This window comes from Solea solea, chromosome 10 (genome assembly GCF_958295425.1).
Source record: "Solea solea chromosome 10, fSolSol10.1, whole genome shotgun sequence".
NCBI lineage: Eukaryota > Metazoa > Chordata > Actinopteri > Pleuronectiformes > Soleidae > Solea > Solea solea.
In genome coordinates, this window is record NC_081143.1 from 20,859,447 (window position 1) to 20,874,283 (window position 14,837).

General features: G+C 40.0%; 2 protein-coding genes across 3 annotated transcripts; both read right to left on the minus strand.

Moving 5' to 3' along the window:
- Window positions 1–340: 340 nt before the first annotated feature.
- Window positions 341–3,518, minus strand: ndufb7 (NADH:ubiquinone oxidoreductase subunit B7). The gene is made up of 3 exons (XM_058640582.1): window positions 3,255–3,518; window positions 784–952; window positions 341–497 (listed from the first exon to the last, which is right to left on the minus strand). The coding sequence occupies exons 1-3, from the start codon at window positions 3,364–3,366 to the stop codon at window positions 410–412; spliced, it is 369 nt and encodes a 122-aa protein (XP_058496565.1). The 5' UTR covers window positions 3,367–3,518; the 3' UTR covers window positions 341–409.
- A 1,619-nt stretch (window positions 3,519–5,137) lies between these two features.
- zgc:136908 (Transitional endoplasmic reticulum ATPase) lies at window positions 5,138–14,481 on the minus strand. Of its 2 annotated transcripts, XM_058641571.1 has the most exons (18): window positions 14,141–14,481; window positions 12,721–12,832; window positions 12,411–12,583; window positions 12,114–12,256; window positions 11,896–12,026; window positions 10,653–10,784; window positions 9,764–9,866; window positions 9,406–9,539; window positions 9,169–9,304; window positions 8,826–8,938; window positions 8,322–8,486; window positions 7,917–8,039; window positions 7,579–7,791; window positions 6,994–7,172; window positions 6,791–6,920; window positions 6,134–6,292; window positions 5,696–5,847; window positions 5,138–5,584 (listed from the first exon to the last, which is right to left on the minus strand). In XM_058641571.1, the coding sequence occupies exons 1-18, from the start codon at window positions 14,161–14,163 to the stop codon at window positions 5,485–5,487; spliced, it is 2,421 nt and encodes an 806-aa protein (XP_058497554.1). In that variant the 5' UTR covers window positions 14,164–14,481; the 3' UTR covers window positions 5,138–5,484. The 2 variants fall into 2 exon arrangements, with proteins under 2 accessions (XP_058497554.1, XP_058497555.1); XM_058641572.1 differs by lacking the exons at window positions 12,721–12,832; window positions 14,141–14,481 and having other exon boundaries at window positions 12,114–12,200; window positions 12,411–12,500.
- Window positions 14,482–14,837: the final 356 nt, after the last annotated feature.

Here is a 14,837-nt window from a genome sequence, read left to right on the forward strand (position 1 = left end):
TCTTTTCATAAATTTACATCTTTTGCTTAAAGACCTTTTTCACAAAGCTTTAGTTAAAATTTCCAGGTTTGACGAATACCAATCAACATTTTTTAAGGTTTATATAAAAATTGCTGATATTTTATGGACCAAACGATTCACTGATTAATCGAGAAAGTAATCGACAGATTTATCGATTATGAAAATAATCGTTAGTTGCAGCTCTAGTCTCTCAGATCTCTTTCCTTTTGTGCTAGCAAAGATCAGAGAACATTCTCCTGCGGAGATTTTTAAACCGCATGGACAGTCATATTTGTGGTTATGTTAAAGGATGTTTTGACAAGATTAAGACCACAGGTGCTGAAGATGAAACTCAATTGTTTATTGTGAACAGTAGCTCATATATACAAAGAATAAGAGGATGTACTGATTATGCGGCTTGAGCCTGGGCCTCAATTCTCTTCTTCCTCAGCTGGAGCCTCCTCTCCCTCTCGTACTCCTTCATACGCATCACATAGCTTTAGACAGAAAGAGAACAGGGAATATAGTCGGTGTCAAATGTAGGTGTACATCATTATGTCAATGTTCTTCCTTTCAGTCAAAACAGGACATTTAAGATCTTGAATATTAAGTGCCACTGCAGGTTATTGTGATTTCATTTTTCACTTTTTGAGAAATCTCAGTATCCCAATTACCTCAGCTTCTTAATAAGATCTGTCCGAAATGGAATTATTTTATGTCTTCAGAAAAAAAAAACTCCATCAAGTCTTTAAGATAAACTGCATCTCAACATTAAACACTTACTCCTGGTGTTCACAGTAGTCCCAGTCATGTCTCTCGTGCTTGCAGGCCAGGAAGTTGGGCCAGTTGTCCCTCTTGCACTTCATGAGTTTTAGGAGATGATGGGCACAATAGTCCCTCTGCTCCAAAGGCAGCTGGGCCAAGTTCATCTGCTCCTGGTTTGCAACCATTTCTGCCAAAATGGCAAACATTTATTTTCAGTAATCCTTCGGTGTTCAGTATCATGTGATGGATAGCGGTGTTTTAAGGGATTGACTTAAATCAAACTGTGTGCCTGTTTAAATCCTGTACAACCTTTATAATAATAATAATAATAATAATAATAATAATAATAATAATAATACTTTGACACACTTTTTAAATATTCCTTTGACTTTATTTACGTACTGGTTTAACCGACCTACTCAAACCCATTCCTTCCTGCAAACAATCACGCTGAATTGTAAATTATCAAATCTTTTCAATTAAATAATCTTATTTGTTTCCAGTGCTAATTCAAAGGCAATGAAATACAAACCAGCTAAGTTCTAATTTAAAATTGACATGTTTGAAATTGGTTCACAGGGACAAACTTTTGAACTAATATTATTAATCCAAATGCGCATTTGTTTGGTTTTACAGTAATAAATCTGCATGCACTGATTCCATTAAAAGCAAATTCAAGTTCCATTCAATCCTCAGTATGAGGGTGACAGGGGAGCTGGTCCCAATTCAATACAGTTCAATACATGTTTATTTAACAATTTTAGTGTGCCATTAGTAATTATTGAACTATTACTATTATTTTTATCAAGGCCTGATGACAATTCAATTAACATATCACTATACAGTTTTCTTCAATATTAATATAGCAAAGTTTAAATATAAGACAAAATAATGTGTATTTGCAAACACTCAGACACAGCATCCGTTTTTGTCTTGCCAGAGACAGTTTAAAACCACTCTAAACTGTTTTCTTCAACTTTAACTTAAGAGCAAAACTCAATCATTTACTACTTACTATCTGAAATTGGTCGTGATGATTTTCAATCGGTACCAACTAAAAATCTAAACCTTAAAGCACAGCCATAATCTTATCAAACAAGTGTGGCCTCATATACAGGTTATCAGCTGCCCTCATTCCTAAAGATTGTCATTAGCCATAAAAAATGATATTAGTTGACCTCTAACACATCTCTACACATTTGACTCAAAATAACTGTTACCTATGATTAGAAGTGGATTTAACATTGTATATTTGCACATATCAGTGTGCAAAGTATCTCAAACAACGGTCATGTTGGTAACTGTCGTTATCAAGGCAAACGTCAATACATTTGCCACCCCGACTATGAGCCAGCTAGCTGACCTAAGGCCTTGGTTCTCAAACGGTGGTACGTGTAGCTCCAGCGGTACGTGAGCTTCCCTGATGGTACTTGGATTGTTCTATTGTATATACAAGGGTGAGTAAATAATGATATTTTAACTAACAAATGAAGGCGCTCTAAGTACACAGTGCCTGCCAGTTTCACTCGCTGGGCGTTGCCAAGTGACCTCTCTGCGCGGTGGCGCTGCTCAAATTAATGAGAGAAACCTCGCCGAAGAAGAGGGAGTTAACACTGGGACAATGACGGAGAAAGCTAAGTTAGGAGATGCCCCACATTCAATACATAGACTTTATTCTCTATGTTATGAATAAATAGAGAAATCCTGCACCTTTAATGGACAATTTGTTTTCTTCAGTTAGACAGATATCATGACATATCGCTATATGATTATATTGATTATCACAGAATCATTGTATCGTGATATTATCGGTATTGTGGACCGTGTATTGCATGTCGTATCATGAGGTCCCCTGTGATTCCCACCCCTAATATATACCAGGGTATATGATCAGAGGGAAACTGAGGACGTTTGACCAGGGTGTGTAGAAAATAAAACAAATAACAAAAAAAGAAATAATACATTAAATAATAATTAGAGTCACCTTATCTCTCACTCCACCTTAAGCTAATTTATCTATACCAGTATATTAAGTATATTTGAAGAAAATGGGGATGATGAGAGAGAAATAATCTATTAGGAATAACTCTGCCTCTTGTGAAAAGTCTTTAGCTGACTTTGCTTGGCCTATTTTCACCACTGTATTTTAACGTTGGTGACAATGGTGTTACTACGAGAGCTCAATATCTTCTCAGGTGGAACTTGGTATAAAAAGTTAGAGAACCACTGACTTACTGTATTATAATATAATAAATAATATAATATAATATGTATAATAAATTAACTTTAATTCAAAATTTGTAAGAATGTGGCAAAACAACAAGTGCACACAAGGCAGCAGTAAGCTAATGCCAGTTAGCTAACGTTTAGCAATAAAGCTAGCTCAGTTAACGTTTACCAACTCTAACTACCAAGATTAATAACGATATTAAGTACAGTCCAAATTGCCATGGCGAAGTATGAAGCAAATAACCCTCAGGCAAACGAACCTCTCTCTTTTCGCTCTCCGAAGCCGTACGCTGGGTCGAATTCATACTTCTTCGCAGGGTCCGGCTCGGTGTCCGTCTCAGTGATGTACCGTCTGGCCAAATGGGCTCCCATGGTTTACCCGCGACTATATGAATATAATATGTTCCGCTTGTCTTTGTTCCGTGCTAATCTTGCCTATTATATCAAAATGTTGTTGCTGTCTGCCATTCGGTCACCTCCACAGTCGCCCTGCGTGGACTTCCGTTTCTCGCCGGAAATAAACAGCGGAGTCGGTGGTGCTTCCCAGAAAGCCTTCCCCTACTTCCTTTGGAGAAAACGAAAGGTTCCGCTGGACGGTTTCAACTAATTTATCGAAGTGGTTTAAAACTTTTTATACCAACTACCATCTGAGAAAATATTGAGCTCTCGAAGATACACCATTATCGCCAAAGTTAAAATACAGTGGTGTAAATAGGCCGAGCAAAGTCAGTGTTGAACTTAGTAAATAGTTATAGTAAATTCCAGAGGCGGAAAGTAATGAATTACATTTACTCGCGTTACTGTGAGTAGGTTTTTTTGTGCACTTTTTTTGTGCAACATCCGTTACTGAGTAAAACAAATGTTGCCCGGAATTAAAAAAAAAAAGAATGTCACATGAGGACAAGTGAAATGAGGACAGGTGAATTGGTGCTTATTACGGTCCCTGAGTGAGTGAGAAAGTTAAAGTCATTTGTGACCTTTGACCCATTTTGACTAATACATTATGTGTTGTTCACATTATATGAGCACTTTTATTTGTAAAGGTTTGCCTTTAATTCAAAACAATTCATGTGAGATTTGTGTCCCCTTGTCCATTTAGCACGACACAAGAAAGAAGCCCAACTTTGTTAAAAAACGGCACTTAACGGCACCATTTTTGATTGGAAACAGTTGGAAGGGCATCTTATAGGGCAGTGCATCACTTTTCTCCACTAGAAAGGCTCTCCTTCAGTAACATTTTTTTATATTTATATTATTATATTGCTTTAAAGGCCACAAAATATGCCATGACTCTAATCCTTATTATTTTGTTATATTTTCTCCACACTTCAATCACATACCCTGGTATATACAGTAGAGCATTATTTCTGAATGTCCCCCAAGTACCACCAGAGGAAGCTCACATACCAATGGTGGTCCACATACCACAGTTTGAGAACCAAGGATTTAGTGTTTAATAACAATGACACATTATCAATCTTTTATACTCATGGTATAACACATACCGATGTTGGAGTTCCTGGCTCCTGGACTCTCTGGTATCAGGGTTTTTTTGTTGCAATATGGTAAGGATACACACTTAAACACACTTTGTTTTTACATTTACTCAACTATAATCTGGGCTGTGAAAAGAGTCAGAGTCAGGTATGAAATAGAGAGCCCTCAGCCTATCACCATGTATCATGTCCTCAACCAATGACACCACAATTCCCATAAAAACTTCCAGTTTCTCCAGTAAAAAGCTGACATGGTCATTCCAGGTAAGCCAACTCTGAATTGTTACAATGCTTAACTCCTCACTTCCGGGCCTTTAATTACCAAAAGTGTCTTTGACTGATTTGTTTTTTCTAAAATCAATACATTTGTTTGTTTGTTTGTTTTCCTCACACTTAGTTCAGATAAATGCTCGTCTCAGTACAGAACAAAAGCAGTTATCTCCTGATGATAATGGGTGAAATTGCAACTTTCAATCAATCCAATCTTTGTACTATTATTATTTCACTTCATACTGTCTCCATGTGGTTCCAGAGTTCCTTGCCGTTTGTGTTCAAATACATGTTATTCACAGTAATTATTTGTGAAATGATGCTCGTACAAATCTAGACATATCATTTCCGTGGCAAGAAAAGAAAAAACATTATCATTGAGTTATACAAATGTATTTATTTATCACATTCCAAACTCAAACATACACACAACTTACATAAAGGACACTGTGCAAACAGAATTAAGAGTGCGTTAAGGATTTTGTTTTGTTATGGTTGACACATTTATAGTTGATTTTCTTAGTGCCAGCGTCTCAGAAGTGTATGTATTGGTGTTGACGTTCAAACAAAACATCATCTAGAGCCAGATATTTTTTAATTTTATTGCTTAGCATGAAAAAGGATGCCACCCTTACCATTATTTATTACCCCGTTTCCCTCTCAGCAGGAAGGACTGGCACAACAGTAAGTTAGCAAACACTGTGCAGCTCTATGATGGGTTCTGTCACTGATACAGATCATCATCACCTTCTTCTCTGTACAGGTTTGACCTTCCTGACCCAGAGCTTGACCCCTGACCTTCAGTCCCAGTAGCAGAGGGAAACCTGACAGGAGAAAAAAAAGAATATGCTGGAGGGCCAAACTAAAGTGAGGTCAACTTGTCCCCTCACGTGATACACTGTATGTACAGCACTTTACTGTGCGAGCATTTGTACCTGAAATTTCCAAAACCTCGGCTCTGCTGCAGCGTTTGAGCAAACATCTCATATTTTCGGATGTCGTTGTCACTGACAGAGCGACGGGCAAATCGCATCGCCTCTTCAAAGTGGTCCTTTCTGATCTCAGGGACTGGATCGAAATCCTCATCCTGGATACAGAGGAAAGCAAATGTTATGAGGACATGTGGCTTCTCTGCGCAGTCGTGTGTGTGTGTGTGCGGGCACACGTGTGTGTTCCCAGTCCAAAGGCTTAATGCTAAAAAGTTCCGCCCTTTACGGAACTTTTCATATTCTACATTCTCTTGCTGTACCAAGCGCACACAGCCTGGTACTGCTTGGAGGAGTGGAGAGTGCGTTTGTTCATTAAAGTCAAACTGAGTCAATCCCCTGGTTTAGTATCGTATAACATGCAGTAGAAAGCCTGACCAGTCTGACCATGGGAATTCCTGGTCTGTTCTGCCTCTGACGCTCAGCCTTGATCTCAGCCTCGATCGCCTCACGGATGGCCAGCTTACAGGCTCGCTGGCAGATCTCTGTCAGGTCAGCTCCGGAGAAACCGTCTGTGATGTTGGACAGGTACTCCAGATCCACGTCCTACACGACACAGAGGAAAAACAGACACAAACTACTAAAAAAACATAGTTGTGTTGTGAATACGAATAGTGTTTAGATTCTCGGTGTGAATTTACTTTTATGTTTGTAAACAACGCACTGATAAGGCATAACAAGGGCTTTGCACAATTAATCGCAAAATAATCTAAATCCAAATAAGACTAACTCCAATATCCAAATCATGTCTTCTTATGTGTTGAGGAGTCAAAGTTATGATTCATTTAATATCGCAGTTTTAGTAGTGATATAAAGTAGCAATAATTGTACAGAAGTCACAAACTTAGACTACTTTTTTTGGTTTTTGTTCATAAAAACGAGCCTAGTGAACTCTGAACTGTGACATTTTGTACTTTTGTGCTCAGATGTGTTTATATAGTTGTATATAGTCGTGTTGAAAAAAAGGTTATAAGACACTCTATACTGCACATTCTTTGAGCCTCTGTATATATTGTTTATCATTATTGTGTGTGTGTAACTTACACGTGCAACAGGAGATTTCCGTAGGTTGGCATTTAGGATGGCGGTGCGAGACGGTTTGTCTGGGAGTGGGATGTAGATGAGCTGGTCCAAACGGCCAGGTCTCAGGATGGCTGAGTCTATGATGTCAGGTCTGGTGGGATTAGAGAATGATTTTAACAAGTAATCACAACAAATAACAGAAACAAACAAAGACTTCCCCTCACCTGTTGGTGGCACCAATGATGAAAACGTTCTTTTTGTCAGACATGCCGTCCATCTCGGTGAGGATCTGGTTGATGACTCTGTCGGCTGCGCCACCTGCGTCCCCAGCACTGCCGCCTCTGGATTTAGCAATGGAGTCTAATTCATCGAAAAACAAGATGCAGGGCGCTGCCTGTCTGGCCTGGTTACAGAGATCACAACGGGACACATGGCAGAGTTGGAGTTGGCCATTCTCCTAGATTATTCTTTATTTCTTAAAGGTCCAGTGAGTGTAAGAATTAGTGACATCTAATAGTGAGACTGCAGATTGTACCACACAAAAAGGCTCCTCTGCTGTTTTCTTCGGTATCGGTATAATGTTTAATAAAAAATAACGAATTTTTCGGACTAATATTGGTATCAGTAGAGTTTGCAATATTGGTATCAGACACAAAAGAAGTGGTATCGTCCCATCCCTAAACTGTAGGGATGGGACTGGCTAAATTGTCTGTTTAGGCTACTGTAGAAACATGGCAGTGCTTGTGTTTCTGCCAGTAAAAATCCTTTTTAACCTAAATGTTACAAATGGACATTTCAGCCGCCCTTACCTTATCGAACACGTCCCTGACATTGGCCTCTGACTCTCCAAACCACATGGTGAGCATCTCAGGACCTTTAATGGAGACAAAGTTTGCTTGGCACTCGTTGGCAATGGCTTTAGCCAGAAGGGTTTTCCCGCAGCCCGGAGGACCGTAGAACAACACGCCTCGGGACGGTGTCATCCCAAACTTCAGGAATTTGTCCGGATACTCAACAGGGTACTGATAGTGACAAGATTAAGTTCAATGGATGGTTAATAATTACAAACCATCACTAGTTAATGGGTTGATAAGTGTTACTGTGCAAACGTGGCTCCCAGTGGGAGTATGGATGTGTTTTCTTCCACCTGAACAAGCTCTTGTAGCTCTCTCTTGACCTCGTCCAGTCCTCCGATGTCCACCCAAGTGACCTGAGGAACCTCTGCAACAGTCTCTCTCAGAGCTGATGGGTTGCTCTGACTCAGCGCCCACTGATTGAAAGAAGAGATGGTGTGAGGGAAAGGAGAGCCCTTAAACACACCTAGACACAGCTAGAGTATTTTATCATTTCTTTCTTGCATATTGTTAAAAAAGAATTCTGACTTTTTCTCTAATCTCAGAATTCTGACTTTAATCTTGCATGCTTTTTTATTTATTTTATTATTTTCCCTAATAATCATCAGTAGTTCCGTGAGGACTGATATTGGTTTAAAACAAACAAAAAAAAATAAAATAAATAAAAAATAAAAAAAAAACAGTGTGTGTGTGTGTACTTTGAAGTCGTCCATCGTGACAGCCATTGAGTTGAGCAGGTCAGCATCAATGGATTCATCCTCCAGGTCTATGAGAATCAACTTCTTGCGAATGGCCTGCAAAGCAGCTTCTGAGCACAGAGCCGCCAGGTCAGCGCCCACATGACCATGGGTGTCCATGGCGATCTGAAATATAGTAATGAACTTAGTTTTATATTATTATTATTATTACTGTTATTGTTATTATTATAGTTATTATAATTAATAATAATAAGTGGCACACCCCCATATCTTGATTGATGGTGGTGTGTTTGCTGCATTGGGCATCTTACTTTATTTTTTATCCATAACACTGGGATTAGACAAAATCAGCACAAATGTATTTTAATGTATATTTAATTCGTTTATTTTTTTAAATTGCCAATCAAATTGTTGCTCCAAATGTAATTTCCATATAAGTGTAATCATTAAGTTTTTTTAGTTTTTTTTTTACGTGCGTTGGCCTGAACTGCTGGACTTTCTCACCCTCTCTAGATCGACATCATCAGCCAGTTTCATGTTTTTGGTGTGGATCTGCAGGATCTCCAGTCTGCCGGTCGAATCTGGGATTCCAATGTCAATCTCACGATCAAACCTGCCTGAAGACAAACATCACCATATTTGTATATGTGCGTCATCTGTGTGTGTGTGTGTGTGTGTGTGTGTGTGTACTTGGATTAGCGACCTCTTTAGGACCTTTTCTGACATAAACACTGACCTTGTCAGGACCAGATAGATAGATAGATAGATAGATAGATAGATAGATAGATAGATAGACAGACAGACAGACAGACAGACAGAAAGTGTGTGTGCGTGTGTGTGTCCTGACCAAAGCGTCTCAGAGCAGGGTCAATGCTGTTAGGCCGGTTTGTTGCTGCCATGACAACCACATGAGCTCTTTGCTTTAGGCCGTCCATCAGGGTCAGGAGCTGGGACACGATACGCCGCTCTACCTCACCGTGGGTCTACACACACAACACACACACACACACACACACACACACACACACGTAAACTGGTCTGATCCAGCAGAAATATTCTTCATAACTTGCTGGCTGCTGATTACCTTCTCTCTCTTGGGAGCGATTGCATCCAACTCATCAATGAAGATGATGGCTGGAGCGTTTTTCTCCGCTTCCTCAAACGCCTTTCTTAGGTTGCTCTCCGACTCTCCCGCCAGTTTGCTCATGATCTCAGGCCCTAGTCACAGAATGATGTGCAGCATGTGAGACACAGAGCCATCAGTGGGGGGAAAAACTGTGCGTGAACCAGAATCTCCAATCTGTTTCTATTAACTCTGAAAAGTATTTTTTGGAAAAATAAATTTTCTCCAAAACAAATCCTGGTGAAACAGGATCAGCCCATTTCTTCAGCTTTTCCTCGGTACAGTTGGTCTCACCACGTCACTGTGTAGCAAACCTCACCATTGATGAGGAAAAAGAAGGCACCGGTTTCATTGGCGACAGCTCGGGCCACCAGGGTCTTTCCTGTCCCTGCAGGGCCGTACAGCAGGATGCCTCTGGGGGGCTGTCAGAGACGAGGGGCACACACAGTCAGTATGTTTACATGAGGAAAAAAACAAATTGTTGTGTTAGTCTGACAAAAACTGGACTTTAAAAATACATGTTAGTTAACATGTTAGTCTGGCTGAAACCCAAGTCTAATTGCTCATATAACGTGTTTCCACCGGCTCTATACCTTCAGTTGGACCAGATTCGACTCAACCCAGGTTATTACAGTTAATGAAAACTAGTAAAAAGTAGAGTTTAAAAACAAACAACAAATAACTAATTGAAACTGGATTGTGTGTTTATAAAACTAACTGAAATTGTAGCTAAAATGTGTTTAGTTATTCGTCTTTGTGAATTTATTTCATACGTGACCCTTTTGGTTAAAAAAAAGCAACATTCGTTATGTAGTTAATTGGGTTGAGTTGGTTCATCTAAGTGAATCAAACCTTTAGCCTTTTATTGGGTTTTTTGGGTTAATTTTGCTTATGTTTTTCCTCAGATTGAGCTCCTGAGGCTCCTGGCTTACAAGCATTGTGATTACTTTCATGAGGGTTATTTATTATTATTGATGTTTAATGTTCATTTCACTTTTACCTAGAGAAGTCACTTGTTTGGGCTTGTTTTCATAGACCTGGTTGCTTGCAAGATCTGGCAACACTGTAGCCCAACTGAACGGCGTAGTTGAACAACAACCATAGCTCAATTTAACCGTGCATGGGAACTTCCCGTTTAGAACCATCTCTGGGGCAAACACAGACTTTTTCAGAACCGGCATAGGATGTGTGTTGCGTGTAACACACACCTTAACTCCTATCGCCTTGAAGAGACCCGGGTGTCTGAGAGGAAGTTCAACCATCTCTTTGATCTGAGCGAGCTGCTTTCGACAGCCTCCGATGTCATCGTAGCCGATGTCATTTAGGTTCTCCTCTTCGTCCTATCACGGGGCAGGATGCAAAACAAATAAGGTGAGTTTTTAATTGTTTTAATGTGGCATGCTTGGAAAAAAAACGCTTGGTGTCTTGGGACTACAGCTAGGCCAATGACGGCAGATTGAAGAGAGAGAGAGAGAGAGAGAGAGAGAGAGAGAGAGAGAAAGAGAGAGAGATAATGATCAGTTACAGTGCTATAATGGTCCTGTTCAGTATCAATGCCTTTCATGCAGAAAGGATTAGAAGGGCAATTTGAAGCATATTAAACTGCATGTCTGCTGCATTTCAGTTAGCACTCTTGTATAAAGTACCTTAAAGGTGATATTTCACCTTCACCAAGTATCTCACCAGAAAATGACTTTGGTAGAAGTCCCTTTTTTTTATAATATTACTTAAGTAAAAGTCTTAAAGTATATGACATTTACTATACTTAGTAATAGTAATTTTCTGATATAAAATGTGCTTAAGTTTTAGAAGTAAAACTATTGAGCTATGGTGCTCAGTGGTAGGACAAGTTGTCTTTTAACCGGAAGGTTGTGGGCTCAATATCTGGCTGTTCTAGTCTATATGTGTCCTTGAGCAAGACACTTAATCCCATGTTGAAGCGTGTGAATGGCTGAATGGCAAAACTGTAGCGTAAAGCAGCTAATTAAGACTTTATTTGGTAGTAACGAGTAACAAAGATAGTTAGAAGACATAAAAGTAAAAAGTTGTAAAGTAACAAGATATTTGTATTCCGTTACATTACAACACGGTCAGTTATGGAAGTCCATTTCCTTCTGCCAGAAAAAAAAGAGATAAAACTTATCCTTGATAACAAAAATATCCTCAAAGTAAGTCAAAATTATGAGATATGTCGACTTTTTATCTCATAATTTTACACTGTACGTAATTTAACCATGAAACAAAATGGCATTCATATTTCTTTTATACCAAAAAGATTCAGCTTTCACATCTTCCATCTGAATTCACTCCAGTCGTTTACTGTATTAAAATCGAGTCATTGTTTCAGCACATTCATCTCATGATACACGACAGAGAGTAGATCATTCAATCCCCTGAATGCAACATACAATGACAGCGCAGACACCAGAGGTTCATTAATCCGTCACAGACCTCTCTTTTGATTGGCTCTCCCTCACAGTACATGACAGTGTCTGGGGCGACGATGCAGTGAGGGCTGGGGTCTGTTTCCACCACCTTGAACTCCACTGCTCGCATGCTCCCCCTCACCAGGAAGATGTCACCTGACAGTACACAGAGACAGAGGTGCAGTGTAACGTGTTGGGTGCTGTTGCCGTGATGGGTTGAGCTCTGTGATGTTGTTGTGGTACCTTTGTGTACGGGCCGGTAAGCCTCCAGAAAGTACGGTTTGAGGAAAACCTCAAAGAGGCTCCCAGTCAGGCCTTCAATGGTGTCATCTATGGGGAGAACATGAATCTTTTTTCCATACTTGATATCAGGGCAGGCATGGATACTGTGGCGACACACACAGATGATTACAGATGATTTATCTTCCAAGACTCCGGCCATTACATATGATCAGTCCTGCCTAAAGAAATGTGTCCAGTTGTATCGTGATTCATTTCATTTATATCAATCAATCGGTCTGTCTGAATCAGATGAGTTACCTGATGACATCACCAAGCCGGACGCGCAGGTTACTACGCGTCACGCGATTCATCCGGATCCGTTCATCCGCACAGGTGTCGTCAGTTAGGACGATGCACACTGTCTGCCGTTGTTTCCGCCCTCTCAACACCACTGTGTCCCCCCGGAAGAGCTGCAGCTCCTCCATCTTATTCTGGCAGAAACACACACACACACACACACACACACACACACACACACACACACACAAGTGGTGTAAATGTATTCACACACACTGTTGATGATCCGATTTTCACTAGGCCTGGTCGTAACACACACACACAGACACACCTGTGACAGGCTGACAATGCTGCTGTCTTCATTGATGACTTCATCCACGACGAGTCTGTTGGGTCTCTGCTTCTGCTTTAGGATGGCGGTGGAGAAATCCTCTCCCTTTGAGCTTCCAAAACAAGACACACAATCGTTATGACTCTCACATGCAAGCACTACACCTCGTAGCTCTAATTTCCTCATGTGACACCAAGCTGTATTTAGACTCTCTCTGGCTCTCAGCGCAGCAACCACACATGACGATTCTGTAGATATGTGAACATTTAGGACCCAAATGTATTGTTCATTGCACTTTGTGCAATACGGTCGCGTAACAGCATGGTAATAAGGAGGTAATAGTATAGTAATACTATTTTATTTCCAGTGCAATTACAGCTTGGCATTAGAAATGGTAAAGAAATTATTAGCATAGTATTACTATATTTTTACTGTACTATAATGTTAAGTGTTTTCTTTAATTAACTCATTTTAGTTCAGGGGTCACACACTGCAAAAAAAAATGCCACTAAAAAACAAGAAAATATCACCTAACAACCTTGAAACAAGTCAAATCATGAAAAATGGTGTGATTAGATAAATACACTGAGTTCAAGTCAATTACTCTAGTACATCATTTTGTACTCATAGTACATTTCATTTTTTGCAGTGCATCTGATCTCAAGTGGGGCGCACCAGTAAAATAATAGCATACCAACCTATAAACAAAAAGATCTCCAAATGTTTGCCTTTGTCTCACACTGAATGAAGCATCTTTTTACAAAGCGTATAATGAACAACCTGAAATTTCTTGAGGAAAAATAAGTGCAATTTCAATAATTTACCATTTACACAACATACAGTGGATCTACAAAGGCACAAAACATTTAGTGCCTGAAAATGACCAATATAGTATTTCACATCGTGATTAGACTGTAATCATAAACATTGAAATTATGAGACAAAATTCATAATTATGAGATAAAGTCGAATTTATGAGATATGTCGACTTTTTATCTCATAATTTTACATTGTACGTAACTTAACCATAAAACACAATGGCATTCATATTTCTTTCATACCAAAAAGATTTAGCTTTCACATCTTCCATCTGAATTCACTCCAATCGTTTACTGTATTAAAATCAAGTCATTGTTTCAGCACATTCATCTCATGATACACGACAGAGAGTAGATTATTCAATCCCCTGAATGGCAACATAACATTTTGTTGGCCGGATTGGACCCTTGGGTGGCCCGGTTCTGGCCCGCGGGCCGTACATTTGACACCCCATCTTGAATGATTGAGTCATTTTGAATGTAACGTAAAAAAAAAAAACGTTTCAAACTGCTCACATGCAACAAGAGCAGTGTCAATATCTGTCAAATACTGAACAGAAATGTCTAATATTCACACAATCACACGCAGCTGCTTCACTCACTCTGCTCCTCCTGAGCCTCGCATGACTGCTGTCCTTTGTCTCTCGTCAGATTCCAGATATCTTTTCACTTTTTCACACTCAAAGGTCACAAACTAAGCGAGTTGTTTACGGGTCTGTGTGTTGAGGTGTGACTCCTCTTTTGCGATCTGTGCCTGAGGTTTCAGATTCAGCCTGATCCCAGTTGACCCCGGTGTGGTTCCCAAACAAACGGCCCCGGCTTCAGTCTCTCCTGTGTTTTCCTTGAGCCATCGTGGCAGTCGGGAGCCACAGCCCGTGTGTTTGTCAGTGGAGGTATTAATAAGCTTCGCCGTCTTATTTGTAACCCCATCATGTGCATGCACACACTTTCATACTCGCCAACAGGCAGAGATCCCAGGCACTTGCCTTGGAGAGTGTCCCAGGACAGATATAGCATGATACCCCCCCCCCCCCCCACACACACACACACACGAATACCAGCACTAGTACCGAGCTGGTATAGCAGAGAACATTTTCCCAACTTAGTGTGACATATTTCAGGGTCAAAATAAACGTAGCACACTGCCTGCTTTCCACAAGAGACATTTTCTGGACGTCCTTGCGTGATCTTTCACTCACCACCTTTGACTCCTCGTCATTGTGGCCCAGCGATCGACCTCACACACACAGACACATTCTCATATTTCACATGATCTTTTCGCAGACTTGCTTTGACTTC

What these genes read in the sequence shown, in the direction of transcription:
- ndufb7 (XM_058640582.1), bottom strand. Translation starts at nt 3,366, where the DNA reads ATGGGAGCCCATTTGGCCAGACGGTACATCACTGAGACGGACACCGAG. An exon ending in CGGAGAGCGAAAAGAGAGAG is followed by an intron (nt 953 to 3,254) that starts GTTCGTTTGCCT and finishes CCATTTTGGCAG; the next exon opens with AAATGGTTGCAAACCAGGAG. An exon ending in GACTACTGTGAACACCAGGA is followed by an intron (nt 498 to 783) that starts GTAAGTGTTTAA and finishes TTCTGTCTAAAG; the next exon opens with CTATGTGATGCGTATGAAGG.
- zgc:136908 (XM_058641571.1), bottom strand. Translation starts at nt 14,163, where the DNA reads ATGCGAGGCTCAGGAGGAGCAGA. An exon ending in TCACGATGGACGACTTCAAA is followed by an intron (nt 8,040 to 8,321) that starts GTACACACACAC and finishes TCTTTCAATCAG; the next exon opens with TGGGCGCTGAGTCAGAGCAA. An exon ending in GGAAATCTCCTGTTGCACGT is followed by an intron (nt 6,293 to 6,790) that starts GTAAGTTACACA and finishes TGTGTCGTGTAG; the next exon opens with GACGTGGATCTGGAGTACCT.